At 45.8% G+C, this 17,607-nt stretch overlaps 3 protein-coding genes and 1 long non-coding RNA gene across 6 annotated transcripts in view; 3 read left to right on the top strand and 1 right to left on the bottom strand.

The window, feature by feature from the left end:
• Nucleotides 1–5,531, top strand: part of PSME4 (proteasome activator subunit 4) — an 81,059-nt gene extending 75,528 nt beyond the window's left edge. Inside the window, exon 48 of the transcript XR_007505932.1 lies at nucleotides 5,513–5,531. The gene's annotated coding sequence lies outside the window, so the exon portion shown is untranslated. The remainder of the gene's footprint in view (nucleotides 1–5,512) is intronic.
• On the top strand, nucleotides 1,314–4,597 carry GPR75 (G protein-coupled receptor 75). The gene has a single exon (XM_049799428.1). It carries the CDS (start codon nucleotides 1,324–1,326, stop codon nucleotides 2,944–2,946), a length of 1,623 nt encoding a protein of 540 aa, XP_049655385.1. The 5' UTR covers nucleotides 1,314–1,323; the 3' UTR covers nucleotides 2,947–4,597.
• Nucleotides 5,532–8,676: 3,145 nt separating the features above from the next.
• Nucleotides 8,677–13,014, bottom strand: LOC126038153 (toll-like receptor 2). 2 transcript variants are annotated; one of them, XM_049799427.1, is made up of 3 exons: nucleotides 12,794–12,851; nucleotides 12,241–12,454; nucleotides 8,677–11,637 (listed from the first exon to the last, which is right to left on the bottom strand). In XM_049799427.1, exon 3 carries the CDS (start codon nucleotides 11,634–11,636, stop codon nucleotides 9,012–9,014), a length of 2,625 nt encoding a protein of 874 aa, XP_049655384.1. In that variant the 5' UTR covers nucleotide 11,637; nucleotides 12,241–12,454; nucleotides 12,794–12,851; the 3' UTR covers nucleotides 8,677–9,011. The 2 variants fall into 2 exon arrangements, with proteins under 2 accessions (XP_049655384.1, XP_049655382.1); XM_049799425.1 differs by lacking the exon at nucleotides 12,241–12,454 and having other exon boundaries at nucleotides 12,794–13,014.
• Nucleotides 13,015–13,030: 16 nt separating this feature from the next.
• On the top strand, nucleotides 13,031–15,621 carry LOC126038155 (uncharacterized). 2 transcript variants are annotated; one of them, XR_007505933.1, is made up of 4 exons: nucleotides 13,031–13,119; nucleotides 14,344–14,475; nucleotides 14,577–14,795; nucleotides 14,972–15,621. It is a non-coding gene; the product is annotated as an uncharacterized LOC126038155 (long non-coding RNA). The 2 variants fall into 2 exon arrangements; XR_007505934.1 differs by lacking the exon at nucleotides 13,031–13,119 and having other exon boundaries at nucleotides 13,641–14,475; nucleotides 14,975–15,621.
• The last annotated feature ends 1,986 nt before the right edge of the window (nucleotides 15,622–17,607 follow it).

Raw genomic sequence — 17,607 nt, 5'->3', positions numbered from 1 at the left:
GCCTGGGCTGGCTCAGAGAATGCGAGCTGAGCCTGTCTTTATTGTCAAGCCCATGTAAGTATTTCAAAATGATCCCTTTAAGTGCTCAGACACCCAACACTCTCCATCACTTTAAATGGCAACTATGGTATTTGTGATGAGAGTAGGTGGCAGTAAACAGATAAAGAAATAATACTGATTTCCCTTCTGGGAATACAGAAGATCCTTTGCCTTAGATTCTGGGCGCAGACAAGCAAACACAAAGCATGTCCCTACCCCGATGAGTTTGCTCGGGAAAGTAATGCCAAAGTGCAAGCAGGGTAAGACATAATGTGCAAAACTGCCTTCAGTTTTGATGATCGATGGGTTTTGGGTTGGGGCAGGTGTTGTGTTGGTGTTTAAGTCAAGATGGAGGGACCTCAAAGCCTTGAGTGCCCAGCTGTTGACTTGGTATCCTGGGTCAGGGCATGGCTGTGACACGGCTTGTAGTAAAACCTCCGACTGATGACTTCTCTGCTTCGTGAAGCTTCAGGGGTAAGCCTCGGCCGTGTCCCTGGCCACGTAGCCAGCTTTGCTCTGCCCGGCCCGGGGCTGATGCTGTGGGTGCCCACGGAGGAGGAAGGGCTCCTGACGGTGCTTCTGTATGAGGCTGGGCAGGGCCTGGGACCCTTGGACAGCTGCTGGAAGTTAATGGGGAGAGACTCGGTGGAAACCGTGGGCAGCAACGGATCAAAAGTCGCTGTTGCTGCAGCGCCTTGCGCCAAAGGCAGCTGCTTGCGCACGGAGCTCGGGCTTTGTGCCACTGCCGCTCGCCCAGCTGGAAACGCAGCTGCAGCCCCCGCGGCGCATTAGGAAGCCCGGGCCGGGGGGGGGGGGGGGGGGGCGCCTGCACCTTGCGCTGCAGCCCCCCCCCCCCCCCCGTCACCGCCTCGCAAACACCGTTCCCCGCAGCAGCTCTTGCCGGCAGGCTGCACCAGCGCTTCACCCGGCGCTGTGGGGGGGAGATGGGGGCGGGGGGGCCGCGGGTCTGTCCCTGCAGCTGTCGGGGTGCCGGGCTGCGTGCGCGGCGGGCCCCGTCCCTGCTCCCGCCACGCGTCGGCCCCGACTTCCAGCGCCGCCAGCCCGGCAAGCGCCTGCCGGGGCTCCGGGGCCCGCGCCGAGCGCGGGGAAGGGGCCGGGCCCGGGCGCAGCGGCCGCTGAGGCGGGCGGGCGCCATGGCGGGGCGGGCGGCGCCATGTCGGGGGCAGCCCTGAGGGAGCGGCGGCGGCGGCGTGCGTGCTGCGGGCGGGCCGCCCCCGGCGCGGGCCCGCCTCGGCCGCAGCCGCGGTCAGGCGGCGGGCGGAGATGAACGCGTCGGGGCGGCTGCTGCCGGTGGGGGGCGAGGAGGAACCCCCGGGCGCCTCGCTGGCGCCGCTGCTGCCGCTGGGCGGGAACGGCAGCGCCGGCCCCGGGGAGCTGCGGGAGGGGACCCACGCCGCCACCCTGGCGGCCTGCGCCTCCCTGCTGGCCCTCGTCTTCTGCTTGGGCTCCTACGGCAACCTCATCGTTCTCCTGTCCTTCTTCGACCCGGCCCTCAGGAAATTCAGGACCGACTTCGACTTCATGATCCTCAACCTCTCCTTCTGCGATCTCTTCATCTGCGGGGCGGCCGCCCCCATGTTCGCCTTTGTCCTCTTCTTCGACTCGGCCCGAGGCGTCCCGGGCGCCTTCTGCTTCACCTTCCACCTCACCAGCTCGGGCTTCATCATCATGTCGCTCAAGACGGTGGCAGTCATCGCCCTGCACCGGCTGCGCATGGTGCTGGGGAAGCAGCCGCACCGCGCCGCCTCCTTCCCCTGCACTCTTCTCCTCACCCTGCTCCTGTGGGCCACCAGCTTCACCCTGGCCACCCTGGCCACCCTGAAAACCCACGGCTCCCGCCTCTGCCTGCCCATGTCCAGCTTCGCCAGCGGCGAGGGCAAGATCATCCTCTACCTCTACGTCACCGACTTCATCTGCTGCGTGGCCGTCGTGTCCGTCTCCTATGTCATGATTGCCCAGGCCCTGCGGAGGAACGCCCAGGTGAGGAAGCGCCCGCCCGTGGTGGCCGTGGACACCTCCAGACCGCAGCCCTTTGCGGGGCCCCCGGCTCCACAGAGCGCCGTGCCCGCCTTGTACAGGAACCAGAGCTACAGCAAGCCGCAGCACGTCCAGACGCATGGCTACGGCAAGCACCTCGGCCAGCCGCCGGCCGCTGCTGCTGGCCGGCTCCAGCTGGTGTCGGCGGTCAACCTGTCTACAGCCAAAGACTCCAGGGCAGTGGTGACGTGCGTTGTCATCGTGCTCTCCGTCTTGGTTTGCTGCCTGCCCCTGGGCATCTCTTTGGTGCAGGACATGCTGTCCAGCAGCGGTGGCTTTGTTCTCTACCAGTTTGAGCTTTGTGGGTTTACCCTCATTTTTTTCAAATCTGGATTGAATCCTTTTATATATTCCCGCAACAGTGCCGGACTTCGGAGACGAGTCCTCTGGTGCCTGCAGTACGTAGCCCTTGTCTTTTTCTGCTGCAAGCAGAAGACGAGGCTTCGGGCCATGGGCAAAGGCAGCCTGGAAGTCAACAGGAACAAGTCATCCCACCACGAGACCAATTCAGCGTACATGTTGTCTCCAAAACCTCAGAAAAAGGTTATGGACCAAGCCTGTGGTCCTAGTCACTCCAAGGAAAGCGTGCTGAGTCCCAAGGCTTCTGTCGGGCATCAGCACTATGCACAGAGCAGCTCAACCCCCATGAACACTCGAATCGAGCCCTATTACAGTATCTATAACAGCAGCCCTTCTCAGGAAGTGAGCACCCCAAATAGCTTACAGCCCGTGAACTCAACTTTTGGGTTTGCCAAGTCCTACATTGCCATGCATTATCACACCACCAACGACTTGGCGCGAGACTATGATAGTGCTTCAACTAAGCAGATACCAGTGCCCTCGGTGTAACCCTAGGAAAGGGTTCTGATCTAGCTGATCCAGTGGGTCCCCTTCTTTGCTTTTGCTAACGATTATTCTAAACTCAATGATACAGTTTTGCTGTACTGCTGCCAATTAAGAAAAATGCCACTACTGTTAATATCTAGCTATTTGCATTTTAAGTGAATACTAGCATATTACTTGTGCGACGCTTTCTTGAACTTCTGTGGCAAGTCAAAAAGGGCACTATTTTAGATTTGTACTTGGAATTGTTACATGACGGTGTTTTTATTACTAAATCTTACTGCTGGACAAGTAAAAAAAAGCACTGTAACTATGCGATTCATTATGTCACGAGGCAGAGTATCTCAGAGAACCATCTGAGGCTGCGCCAGAAGTATTACCTGTTAAATAGCATATTTGCCGTATTTTCAAGAAGGAAAAATTGGGAGGATGCTCAGTATTGCGATACTTAAGTTTAAACTCTCCCTGTTGCAGGAGGTTGAAAGAATCGGTGGTATTTTGTTGTAGCAAGCGTTGGTGATAGCAGGAGTCCTTTCTATGCGCAGGGTGAAGTCCTGGTTCCGTTGAGGTAAATGGCAAGTTTTCCATGAAATTCAGCTGGAAGTTCAGGATTTCAGCCTAGGCTTCCTAAAGCAGGACAGGGCATTTTACAAACACCATTATATTGCCACTGGGGAAGGACTTTTGAAAAATGTTGTGGCACTGTAATAAATCTCTGAAGTGTGTATATATATATAAATTTCCACTGTACATTTATTTCAGGGATCGGTGGCATTATGTATCCCAAAATAATATATTTGGAGAAGTATTTTACATCTGATAGAAATAACTGTGCAATACGTAATTATAGGTTTTACTTGAGGATAAAGATGAATTTTGCAATATTATAGTACCGATACACTATTAGTAATGTAGTCATCTCTGGAATTTTCTAATTCGTAAGCTGTTACACAGAGAGTAGTGTTGCTGGTTGCTTTTTTTATGACTTTGTATAAAAGCGGGAATTGGGATTCGGCTGTGATATTCTTGACAGGTAGAAATGACAGCTATTAACATTTTTAAAAACAGAATGACCACATGACAAGATGACTACAAGTTTTTGAGGTTTTCTAAAGAAGCCTAACATCAGTTTGATTTAAAGATTAATAATCGTCTACTTATAAACTTTATCTGTTGGTCTACATAGTGAGCAAATAACAGAAGTTAAATATTTTTTTATAAATCCAACTATTTGTGTTGTGTCACGTGTTGTGGGAATTCCTTATAAAATGGAATGATCCGGAGGCATTTAAATTCCTGACAATTATCACTTTAAGTGGCCAGATCTTTTCAAAACAGGCAATCACCTTTCAACTTCTACGGACTTCAGCAGAGCCTTAGTATCTCCGAAATAATTGTGCCACAGACTTTTGGTGCCTCATTATAGGAAAATGCCACATCTTTAGCAAAATTACAGTGATGGAAAGATGATTTGTTATTTTAGGAAAAAAAGCATTCATATCATTGCTGTGAGTTATTGGTTTAGGCTATTTGTTAACTAAACTATTTTCAAGATTTTCCCGGAAGACTATTACATTATGAACACTGTTCTTTGTTTAACACTCTGAATTTGAATTAATTTTGAATAATTCAAGACAGCTTTCTTGCAATAAAATGGATGTGAACAACTTTCTAATACAAATGTAAAATTGAAATTATTTCCATAAGTCTTTTCTCTCTGCCCAGATATTTTTCTCTATAAACGAATAACATGGTTCTTACTAAAGTAATTACAAAAGATAACTAAAAGATCTGTCTTGTTTCGTTTTTCTGTCTTTGCGTTTCTTTTCAGTACAAAGCATACTAATTTGGAGGGAAAAAATACATGGGATCCTGTCATTTTGTCTCATATTGTACATTCTTAGCAGCAATTACGGTTTCAGGTCATAAGGAGTATAGGGCAGGACCCCAAAAGTGGTTGCAAGATGGGGTCCTGTATGTAATTTAAGGGAGTTGAAGATGCGCATTACGACTGGTTTTAACATTAAGCAGTTTGGGGGTTTGCTGCACGTATGTACGACTCCTACTGTGCTTTTGGTTTGGATCACATAATAGAAGATTAAATCCCTCGCGCCTTACTCATAAAAGTAATTTGCATTGAGTATTCATGTGGGAGTAAAGCAAGAAGGGTACAGCTTTAGGACAGAAGAAGGTTTTATTGCCTTTATGTGATCTATTATTGAGACAAAGAACTGAAGTCCCTTCAGAGCACTTTGTAATGTTGCTCTTCTGTTAACTCCTGGTGCCAGTTGTATTCTTAATACAACCAGTGTGTTAATATGTTTATAGTGTCACATAGGAAAGTGCAACGCCTTTTAATCTGCAGTAGGAACAAAATCTGATTTAAATTGTAAATCGCACTAAAGAACCGTTTGGGGGGGAGGTTTATGGATGTAGTAAATAGAGATTGGATTTTGAAAATATGTAGGTACAATTTCTTTGAAGCGAATCATAAACCAAAGTAATCAATTATCATATGATTAAATAATTGGTTTAGCCTCTTCTGGACTATAACTTTTCTTTTTTTCTTTAGCCCTCTTGTATCAGAACCCTCCTCTGCTGAGCACAGAACCACCGTGACTGCGAGATTAAAAAAACAGCAATCTGATTGAGAGAGGAAGCAACAGAGTGCTGGAAAATGTATGTGAAGAGAGGAGATGGGTAAGAGAGTGAGCAATAAAATTATGTGAATACTGAATGGTTTAGAAAATGTAGGTCTGTAGTTAGTGCAGACCGTAACACAAGAACAAGAAAGCGTCTCATGAATATGAAAGGTGGCAAATCCAAAACCCATAAAGTGCTGTATTTTCCTTACTGGCTGTACATACACTGTGTACCTCATTGCTGCAGGACTGTTTAGAAAAAACTAGGAAGGTTTAACAAGTGCTTCACGTGGGTAATACGAGTATCAGGGTCCTGACAGTTGATGCCAACATGTTTTGGAATATATGTAAAATTTTAGAACATGTTATCCAACATATGTTTTCAGAGTGCTTTTCAGCTTCTTTTGAAGTTGCCAGTGTTGGCCGCTGTCACGATATTTGGCCCGAGGACTGTTTACGCTTTGTTATTGAAAATCTGAGTTTGTGGTGTTAGGTGTACTGCTAATGGTTTGACCAGCGTATTTCATTAAATAAGGAGCGGTCTCAAAGAAAGCCTAAAGAAGCTTATTAGGGTAACAGCTGATGAATTACTTGGGCCTGATCTCACTAACAAGTGACTTCTGGTTGTTTACATGACCAAAATATTTGAAAGATTTTATAATTCACAGTCTTTTTAAGTCATAGATCTTGCTTTATGGTGACGACTTTTTCAGCTGGTGGCCTGCAGTATTGTATTTTTTTTTATCCTTTAGATCTATAAAACCTAAAAGCTGCTAATGCCAAATAATTTTAAACAATATCTACAAAACCTCAAGAAGTTGCTAAAGAATATTCAATAGTTGGGCACTACCTCAGAACTTTTTAGACTAGATATAAGAGAGATTTCTGTAAGGTGGCATACTTCCCCCCCCCCCCCCCCCCCCCCCGCCCCTAAGTCACAGAGCCAGTCTGCCTTACCAGTGAGGCTTCAACAAGCTGGGGAGGGCAAGATGCAAAAATCAGACAGATGATAGTCAAGAACGATCAGTGGCTAATAATTTTGTGGTATCTTGTGGTATTTTATGGTATGTATGGTTTAGGTATATCATTTGTCACTTGTTCGGAAAGCTGTGAAAATTATCCCCCATATAATCTTCAGTACCCCTCCACCTGCAGCACAGGGAATAAAAAGTAAAGGGACTTCTGAGCTGCAAGGGTTGAGCACCGTTATCTCTTCACCTTATTCCATGAGGTAGTAAAGCAGGGCTACAGAGAGCAAAGTGAGATGTTCACGATGGAAACAGAGATGAGGCAGGAAGTGTAGTATCTTAAATTAATAGAATAGTCTTGCAGGGATTACAGTGGATTCCTAGGGATATTTTCTAGGTTTGCCTTCTGTCTGTTTTGAATGTTGTTTTTTTAAATTTTTTTTTAAGTGTTGAAGAGGAGTGTATTTGCACCATTGCCACAGGTGGATGGAGGATTACATAAATGGTCCTGCCACTGAGTGCTGGTAAGCAATCCTGCTTGTGCTGCACATGAGGAAAAAGGTCCCAGCTCTCTCTTTCACCAGTTAGCTTGGCTGCCAGGCTGACAGCAATCTAAAGAAGAGGAAAACAATTCTGTTTTCATGACAGTTGGCCTACATGACTCCTCGTGCTTTCTGGTGAAAGGTGGGTTTGCACAGAGTGCAAAGAGATCTCTCCGTAAATGGAGGTGGTAGAGGAGCATAAGTCCTACTCTGTTTCTCATAATTTGCACTGGTGGAAAAACGGAGAGTCAGCACCATGGGACAAAGGGGGAAGAGGCAATTTCAAAGCGCTTCCGGGGTTTGCGAGCACTGATTCTGTCCTCTGGTGTGATTGGTGCAGATTCCTTTGGTTTGAATAGCTCTTTGGTTATTGTCAACTCAAAGCATGGTGCTTCATGGGTATACCAAGTACAGTATCCTGAAGTTTAATCAGTACTGTCAAATTGACTTAAAAACATCATTAAGTATGTGCTAATAAATACTGACAACAGGTCGTTGTCAATTCCTATGTAAAATTAGTTTATGTTTAGCATTAGAAAAATGCTTTCATTCATTACAAAAGCTGTCCCTGAACCTTGGTTCCAAGAATCAAAGATGCTACATGCTGCAGTGTGGGGTTTTTCCTTTTTACTCAGAAGCAGCAAAGGGAGGGTGAAAACCATGTACTGCTCTAGCTGGATCTTTTCCTTTCCAAAAGACATTGCAGAAGAGTTTTATTTGCTGGTATCTCCTTATGTTTGTTTCATGTTTCCCCTTTCGGCAACAAATAGTTGGTATTAGTCTTATTTTGTCACAGCAGAGCTAATTCCTTTTCAGACCATGTGTTTCAAATGTGCTGTCTCTTGTGCTGTACATAGACATTCTGCCTTCCTGGGTCTGTGATCTTCTGCTGGTAAGTTGTTTGGGTTTGCTCATCTTATCAGCAAGTCCAGATCGTGCTATGCTAAATGATGGTTCTTACCTGGTTTGTATTTTCCGTCACAGTCTGTTGATTATCCTTGAATGTGAAAATTAGATCAGCTGAATTTTTTTATTTTTTTCAGATGCAATAAATAAAATTATTAAGTGGCAGTAGGTGATGACAAGGGCTATGCGGAGATAGCACTGACTTCATTTGAAATGAGTCAGGGTGATTGTGTCAAGTGACAATTTCCTAAGTCTAAATAATAATATACAGAACTTTTTTGCTTATTCTTCAGAGATTTATGATAACAGCATTTAAATACAGCTCACACCAATTATTTAACAGTGGAGACTGACATGCTCAGCTGGCTCTTTTTTGTCTGGTTGTATATGTTCATCTGTAATTATAAAAGATTTTAATGTCTGATCTCTTCTACCAGTTACTGAAACCAAATAATGTAGCAGCATGGATGTGCAATTGCATCTCTCAGATGGCTACATTAAGTAAATCTTTAATCTTGTCTTGCTAAACCACAGAAAGAAGCTGTTGCCTGTGCACTGTCATGGTTTGCGTTTTTGTTACGTGTGCACAGTATGTGTTCCCACCTTAAGCTGTACTAGAATTGAGAATCTGAACTACAACCTTACTTTTGAATGACATCACTTTTCACTGCAATGATCTGAAAAAGACAGTTAGGACATGCAGTGTGACTCAAGCTCTTCTTCCTTTCAGGTGACATCCACAGCATTTTAAGAAATGCTGGAAACAGCTGAAGAAAATTGAGCACCCAGGAAGAAAAGGCTGTTCATCATTGCTTGGGTCTCAGCCCTTTGGATAATGGATTCTTTTATTGGACGGAATAACACGCTTGCTACAAACCCGCTAGTAACCTCTCCTGGGACTGATTTGTGACAAACCCCCATTGCAACACAGCAGCCTTTGCAGGGGGTAAACACAGAAAAGCTTTTATTTGACTACAGACTTTCTAGGCACAACTTTTACACATTCTCGTACCTCATTCCATCTCATACATATCCTGAGCAGATCCATTTTCTGCTCTCACAAGTGGTTCGTTGGTTGTTTTTAAGACAGCTGCTAGCTGATGCCAGAACATTTTCTGTTTGTGCTCCTCAGGGCTCCACTTCAAGTAGGTTTTCCTCTTCAGCAGTTTCCTGAGTTTGCTGAACTTCTGTGGCACGCTGTTGGGCGGGAGGTCTTCCAGCACAATCATGATGAGGGAATCCTGATTTTCATTCAGGACCCGGTGTTCAGCAAAATACAGTTCGTACTGACACCAGCAGCTGTTCACAAAACTGGGAGAGAGAACAAAAAGGACTTTATGGCTGTTTTCTATGCAGTAAAAAATGTTACCCAGTACTGGATGCCCCGGTTTGAAATCCCTCTCATGGTAACATATCTTGAATCCATCAGTTTCCAGTTTTTCCAGTAGATTCTCTTTTGTCCAGTTTGCGTCTTCTTCGCTGTATGAAATGAAGACGTCAAAGGGCTTGTTTTCTGGCCTCTTCTCGTACTGCTTCCTCTTCGCCATACACCAGTACCAACCCATTCTCACGTACCACAGCCCATCGAACTGCCAGCATAAGCCGGTTAACACCAAAACAACCAGGATGGCAACGCAAGCTGTAATAGCCATCTGGATGCCCAGGGAACAGTGCAGAAGCGTGAGGTTGCTGCTCTCCACCAACAAGCCCCTTCTGTCTGGCGGAAAGCTGCACCTGAGGTTTCCTTTGCCATTTATCTGCAGATGAGGGTTGTGGATATAGACATTCACGAACCAGTACAAATCACAGTTACAAAAAAAATGTTTACCTTGAACAGTCAAAACACTCAAACTCGTTAACTGGCCAAAAGTGTCCTCCACTATGGTAGTAATGGCATTGTCGCTAATGTCTAACTCGATCAGAGAAGCTGGGAGAGAGCCATGCTGTAGAAAGGAGATCTTATTCCCTGATAAATTAAAATATTTCAGGATTGGAAGAGATTTCCCAAAGTGATCGGGGAGTTCTGAAATGAGGTTGTGACTGCTGTCCAGATTAGCGAGCGCGGAAAGGTGGCTGGCAGGTTCCAGTCTGGTGATTAAGTTTCCAGAAACATTAAGATGTTCGAGTTTCTCCAGGGCATCAGTCAATGACAACATGTTCAACTTATTTTTACTAATATCGCATTTTGTTAAAGTCGATGGGAAATACTCGGGATGCATATCTGTAATTTTATTATTTTGAATATTAAATATTGTTAAGTTGGAGACAGATTTAAAACTAGGCGGTATTATTTTAATATCGCTGTTGCTTATGTCGAGATGCTGCAGGGAGGCAGGTAAGACGGGAAGCACAGAAATCCGGTTGCTGCTGAGATCCAAAAATAATAATTCTTCCATTGTGCCAGCAAACCACTCTGGCAGTTCTACAATGGAGCAGTTGGACATTTTCAGGTGTTTCACTTTCTTCGGAAGGCTTTCAATGGGTGTACCAGCCTGGTTTCTGACAAATGAAATGGCATTAATATGTACAGATCCAGGGGGAAATTTTGGAGCTGCATTAGTGGTTTCTGGCCGTACAGTATATATGAAGTGATTTCCTTGAACATACATGTTTTGTAAGTCAGACATCTTTTTAGCAAAATTTGGGGGTATTTGACTTATGTTGGTGAAGGACAAATCAATTACCTTGATGGTTGATGGGAGACACAGTGTATCCAAGCTGTTTATGGGATTGTTGCTAATATTTAAAAACAAAAGCTTGCTGAATGGGAAGTTACAGATCGCCTCAACATCTAGAATGTTAATTGTTAATTTGTTGTAACTGGCATCAACAGACTGCAGGTTTTTCATTGGCATAAACAGGATGAACAGCGACAGAAGATCCATTTCCAGGTCACTGTGACTAATGTCAAGCTCCAAAATACCATCCAGCTGAGCTTGGCAGAGATCTGGATCCAGTTTTAACATCAGCTCTTCCTCGGAGAGTTTGCTGTTTGACAGATTGAGTATCCCGTTTATTGGTGCTCCACAGAAATCGGGCTTTAATGTGGCTGTTGGAGAGACTGTTACATTTTTCTCTGGTCTTCGAAGAAGATTCTCTGTACTTCGTCTGAGCCTCGGATTAACATTTTGCAGGATGGATGGCCCTCCCAAATGTGGCAGCTCCTCGGCAGATACAGAAGGCTCCAGAGCAGCCTCTGAGGGTTTGTCAAAGTACTTGGAAAGCCGCAAAGACCCTGAGGCTTTGCTAGTGGGTAAGCGCTTCAGGTGGGGTGGAAGACCTGGTACAAGAAGCTTCTTATCGTTAAATGATAAATTCACAGAAACAAGGCTGAGCAGGCTCTCAAATGCACCAGGTTCGATGTCCTTAATCTGATTGTATGAAAGGTCTAAAACTTCCAGTGCGTCAAAACCTTCCAAGTCTCTCTTGGTTATTTTTTCAATTACATTATGTGAGAAATTGAGAGCTCTTGCCATTTTTGGAGCTTGTGCTTCTGATACAGAAGAGAGGTTTAAGTAGGAGTAGTTATAAAATGGGAAGGCATAGGCTGTAGGTGTTCTCAGAGTGAGGAATCCATTTGCTCTACTAAGTAAGAAAGAAATGAAGTAGAAATGAAGGGTTCTGGTAAGGATTCTCATCCTGGAGAAAAGAAATGTAAAATCCATCATCATAATATGCTCTATATTAATGAATACCCTTAAAAAAAAATAAATCCTAGTTTACTTGCAAGTACAGAAATTGTTTCATTAGTTGTATCCATGAATCCCTTTTTATCTACATAAAAAAAAAAAAATATCTTGTTTCTTTACTATTTTCAAGAGACAATGCTAAAAGATGGTGTTGGGGAATGATATGAAGGACGCTACTCATTTCAGGTCATTATAGATTCAGATAGTCTGAGTGATTTTTTTTTTTTCTTCTTTCTTTTTTATTCCTTCCCCCCCCCCCCCCCCAGGCAGGTAGTGAACAACCTTTGCAGTAGCATCTTTCCGCTGCATAATCTGAAATGCACTTTTGTAACTGGTGCCTGGGACTCGGGTTCTACGTCTTTCATCCTGGCGCACAACCACCAGGTAAGTCCGACCTGTCCAAAACCTGTTCAGCCCCTTAAGTAGCATATTCAAGAGTAACGTGGCAGGGAACTCTGTGTAACTGCATGAGCACGTATCTTCTTGTGGTCCAATCCCCTTGGTGCTTTGCCCTCTGCCAAGAATTTACCAGTGACCGTTTCTTTAGCCTTACCTGTCGGAGTAAGGAAAAGAGTAAGTTTGCTTTGAAATCGAGTATCAGAGGCTTGTATGAGGCAGCCTGCACCAGGAGAGGTCACTGCCCCCGCGTCGTTCATCTTCGGAGACCTCCCATTGCCTGGTCATGCCGCTGCCCAGCTCCTCTCCTGTCCCGGGTCTGTATATCACTACTTTCCTGACACCTCCGGCCCAGGTCTTGTGTTTATTACCTGGAAAGGCAGGTGCAGACCTTCAGGTGAGCAACCTGGTGTTACCACAGTCCCCCTTGCTGCCGACCGGACTTGGACTGTCAAGTTTAACTGAAGGGACCCTCAGCGACTTCCTGGCTCTGTCCCTCGGACCCTCCGCTGCCAGCAGGACCCCCACCAGACCACCTCGCATCCCTCCCTCGCGCCTCGCAGCAATAACCAGCAGCCGGGACCCAACGCACCACAGAGGTAACCGAGCCCCCAGGGCGTTAAAAGCATTGCAGATGGAAGGGTGGAAGACGGCTAACATCTGCCTCATACTTCCAGCGACACTCCCTGTCCCTCTTACCCCCCTTTTACCTGCCGTGCTTGGCGCTGCTCCCTCGCTGGTACCTGCTGCCACTGCCGTTGCCTTTTGTAGTGCCAGGAGGGGTGTGGGGTGGGATGGGAACCGCCCAGGAACCACCCGGCCCCGCCTGGACTAGCTGCATCTGCAGCCCTGCTCCCCTCTGCCAGGCTGGCGGAGGTGGCTTGCGACAGAGGTGCTTCTTCCCTGGTGAAATCGGTAAAGTATTCTCCATCGCAGCGGTACCAGCAGCTGCTCAGCCCGTTATTGCCGAGGTGAAAATCAGAGGTGGAAGTTGCTTCTTCTAACGCTTAGATGCTGTGAACGGTGTCGTCCCAAGGTATCTGCTGGCTTTGCGCCTACCTGAGCATCGCAGGGAAGGTCTGGAAGCACCGAGCGTGACCACTGGGTTATAAAACTGATTTACTCCTGTAATGTGATTTGTTGTGGGTTGTGTTTCCTGAGATGGTGAGGTTTTCGTATTGGGTCTCTCTTACGTATGAATAGGAGGTCTTGCATGCCAGAAGCCTCTCTGCAAACCGAGTGATCGTACCTTTTGCGCACTTTAAGAGGGGAAAAAAAAACCCAGGGGATTTTCTCAGTGTTTGTAGTGCTGCCCTGAAAGATGTGCTCTTTGTCTGCAGCTAGTTCAATTCAGGGTCCCAACAGAAGGGAAGTCAGCAGATTGCACAAGGTGTAGAGCCCTGTCATCTGCTCTACTTTTTCCGCTATTGAGGTTTTTTTCCACTCTTTCGTAACTGTCAGTGACTGGAAAATCTTGCAGTAGCCCAGAGGCTCCCCTGTCCAGTCCTGGGGGGCTGGAAAACCCCAAGGTTGTTTGTGCTCCCTTTCTAGTCTGACTGGGCACCTTCCTGCCCCGGCAGGCTCTTGGAATTGCCCTGAAGTAATCCATTCTTCAGACAGATCCTAACTTGCTTTAGGGGAAGAGACAGGAAATTAAGAGCATTTTGGACATGTCGGGAAAGATTCTTGCTTCTGTTTTCAACTTGGGGTGACCCCCTGTAGACAGTCATGTATCCCTGACAGGTCTTCCTTCCTTCATCTAAACACAGCTGTGCTGCTCCTGAAACTCAGCCTGTAGTTCTCTCTTTGGGAAGATGGAGCAGCCACATACTAGCACAGGGCCCATCAAACCGTGTCCCTTTGGCTGGCCGTGAGAGTAAATCACGCTTGGAAGTGACAAAGTGAAAGAGTATTTTTCAGTACAAGAATGGTTATTCTACCAACATGCTGTGCTGGCATTATTCTAACATTTGTTTCATCCAGCATGTGTTCTGTGTGTTCATTTATTCTCCTTTTTTGGGGTGTTTTTTTGTTTGGGGGTTTTTTTGTTTTTTTTTTTTTTTTGGAAGGCAGCCTCTTATTTGGGGGATAGTGGAGGAGAGCAGCAGACAAGAAAGGTCTGTGTGAATGAGCAGGGAAAGTATACACAATGTGACTGAGAGCAGAACCAAGGCAGGGTTGTGGTTCCCCGCAAGGACCCAGTAAAGAGATTTCATTCCTGAACCAGGTCGTCTTCCACTTGTTCACTGTCTCTCTGCAGGGGATATTTTTTTTGTGCTGGAAATGTAATTTAAGGGAGGAGAGCTGAACCTGTGCAAGACCTGCTCAAATCCAAAGAAGATGAGCACCAGCCTTCAGGAGACCAGACCTCAGAGGAGCCTCTCTTATTAAGGTGGGCTTAGATTTGGGTGAAAACTGTAAGTAGTTGTATCTGTATAGCTATACAAATAGGATACTTATGACCAGAAAATGCACTTGTCTGCCTCCACACAGGGAGAGGGAATAATACCTCGCATTTCTTTACCACTTGAGAAAATCTTTCCGAGACCGATCGCCTTATTTCACCCCTTCAGCTAAGTGGAACTTCCCAGGGACTGTCGCCTTGCAGACTGAGCCACTGACTCCTCTCAGCCGTGTCTATCAGCTGTGCAGATGTCTTGCCTAAATATTCTCTCTGCTTTCTGATCCAGCCTTGCAGCTCATTAATAATTTGTGAGTTTAAATGACAATTAAAAATAAGGTCTAGAATAAATCCTTATTGTCTAAGGTGTAGCGGCTGTAATATTTGAGCAGTGTCTTTTGACACTGGAAATGCAAATAAAGACGTAGCAATGATAACATGACTCTTCTATAGAAAATTCTGATTTCATTTTCTGATATTAAATCAGCAGGTCTTGGCAAGAAGTGAGAAGAAGTGAGCGCTGCCATTTTTATGCTGGTTTGGGTTGTGTAGGAACCAACCAACTCACATGTGAGTGTTAAGTGAGTTTTAAGCACTCCTCTGCAGGTGAGTTGGGGAGTTTAAGAGCTTGTTACTGACATTTGTTCGTTGTGTGGATAAATCCTGTGCTTTGGGACCTAAACAAGCTCATTCTTTGAACTCTTCCCATAGAAGTAAGTATCTTACCTAAGTGGCATGTTTCACTTTCCCAGATCTGCTTTACTTTGATGTAATTCCCTTTGACTAATTGCAGATTATATGAGTACCATTGCTGCAAATTTACTGTCTGCCATTCACATTATTTTCCATGTTGCTGATTCTTAAATGTGCATGGAAGCAACTATACCTCTCAGGCTGAGAAGCGAACCTGCGCAGTATCTTGGGCGTAAAACTCAGCAGACCAGCAGAGAAATCCACAGCCTTCCTGTTCTGCTTTGTGCTTTCCGCATACCAGAAGAGGCTGGTTTTTCCCCATTTTTGGTACCGACAGGTTCCTGCACCTCAGGGCTTGTCTGAGAAAAGGTTGAAGCAGCAAGTTGCTTTCAACTGCACATTTCTTCTTGGATTCAAATGTGTTGGAACATAAAATTATGTTGGAGTTAATTATTTCTAGCAGTATCAACTCATGTTCTGTTGTGCGCTGTGGGTTTTTTGCGTGCACCTTCCCTGCTCCCCTCACCCCTGCCTCAGTGGTTCTCTCCCAAATCAGCTGTTGGTCGAGGAGAGATCATTGAATCATAGAATCATTTAGGTTGTAAAAGACCTTCAAGATCTTCGAGTCCAACCATCGTCCATGCCAACTAAACCATGTTATGGAGTACTTTGTCTACGTGCTTTTTGAATACCTCCAGGGATGGTGACTCAACCGCTTCCCTGGGCAGCCTATTCCAATGTCTGACAACCCGTTCAGTAAAGAAATTTTTCCTTTAGAATCCAGCCTAAACCTCCCTTGCCCCAACTTGAGGCCATTTCCTCTCGTCCTGTCTCCAGCCACCTGACAGAAGAGACCAGCACCCACCTCACTACCACCTACTTTCGGGTAGTTGTAGAGGGCGATAAGGTCTCCCCTCAGCCTCCTTTTCTCCAGACTAAACAACCCCAGTTCCCTCAGCCACTCCTCGTAAGACTTGTGCTCCCTCACCAACTTGGTTGCCCTTAGATGGGAGGTGGGGGAAGAGAAAAGTGTGTTCTTTATCTTTGTGGATTTGTATGCTTGTGGGTAGTTAGGATGCAGGGTAGCAACATCTGTGAGCATGTTGCTTCCTGTGCAGGGGGAAGTAGAGGCTGAGTACAGATTTCATGGGTTTGGCAAGTGTGGTTTGTTCTTAAGGCAGCAGAAGTTGGCATTTGTGATGCACTGAGGAGCTGTGGCTGCTTAGTCAAAGACGTTGTGCTTCCCCATCATGCTGGGGACTTCCCTCCGGTGCGAGGAAGTGGAATTCTTTATGTTCTGCAAAACAACTATTCTTATCTTTTCCTCTAATTACCACAACTGAGGGGTGTGCAGCAAGGTTTAACATGGTGTGGTTTCTCTTCCCTTGAATATGACCAAGCCCGATGGATGCTGAGGAAGTCTGACACCATTGCAACCTATGCTGTGTGTCTGCATTCTGCTGTGGGGCACGGTGACACATATGTCCACGTTATCCCTGAGGCTTGAGCTCTCGGTGTTTGAGACCTCGGCACAGCACTGAGTCTGTGTCTATATTGTCTTTCTGAAGAGCAGCCAGGTAGATAGGGGGCAGCCTCGACTGAAAAAAAAACTATTGCAAGGGATTGCACAAATCTACTACTTCCACTTAACTGCCACAGCCTTAATGAGAGGATTCATCCAGCCCATTGCAAAGGCAGTTTAGGAAAGCTAAGGCTGAACATGTTTTTATTTTTTCTTACTATATGTTGGCTTGGGATGTATCTTCACTGCCGTGGACCCAAGCGAGTGACACCTCTGGCAGTCCAGAACTGGGATTAAGGCAGCTAAAGGGTAACGGTGCAGCTGGAGGAGCTGCTGCTGAAATGCTCATTGGAAGCTGGGTTGGCAGTATCCATTGTGCAACAAGTTGCTTGAGCGTGACTGAAGACAACCTTTGGTCACGATGGGGCCCAGATTCATACCCTCTATTGCTTGATGCATAATGAGAAGGTTGGTCCAGTTGACTGTTCAGGCAAGTAAAAGAATTTTAGAGAAACTAAGTTAAAGATCTGAGCGGCTGGAGAACACTGCTTTTAATGTCTTCTTCTCTAAAAGCTACTGGCTAAATACAGGATTAAGTAACTTTTTGCTTATTTATCTAATGCTTCACAAGGAGATTGGGAGGGAAAAACCTGGGTTGAAGACTTCCCCCTTTTTCAGTTTCCCTGTCATATTGCTAAGCCCTCAGCAATAAGGATATGATCAGGAACAATGACTTTGAAAAAGGCTGTATCATGCTGCTGTTTTGGTTTTCTTCTACTATCTGAGACAACAAAATGGTTTCTATTGCAACAGTCTAGCAGTTTAATTTGGTACTTTGGGTAGTATTCAACTAGTCATATGCCAAACAGTTGGTGGATTTCCATCTGACATGTTAGGAAATTCCTATA

Source organism: Accipiter gentilis, chromosome 5 (genome assembly GCF_929443795.1).
Source record: "Accipiter gentilis chromosome 5, bAccGen1.1, whole genome shotgun sequence".
NCBI lineage: Eukaryota > Metazoa > Chordata > Aves > Accipitriformes > Accipitridae > Astur > Astur gentilis.
Note: the sequence above shows the minus strand (reverse complement) of the source record. Positions and strands in the feature narration are given on the sequence as shown.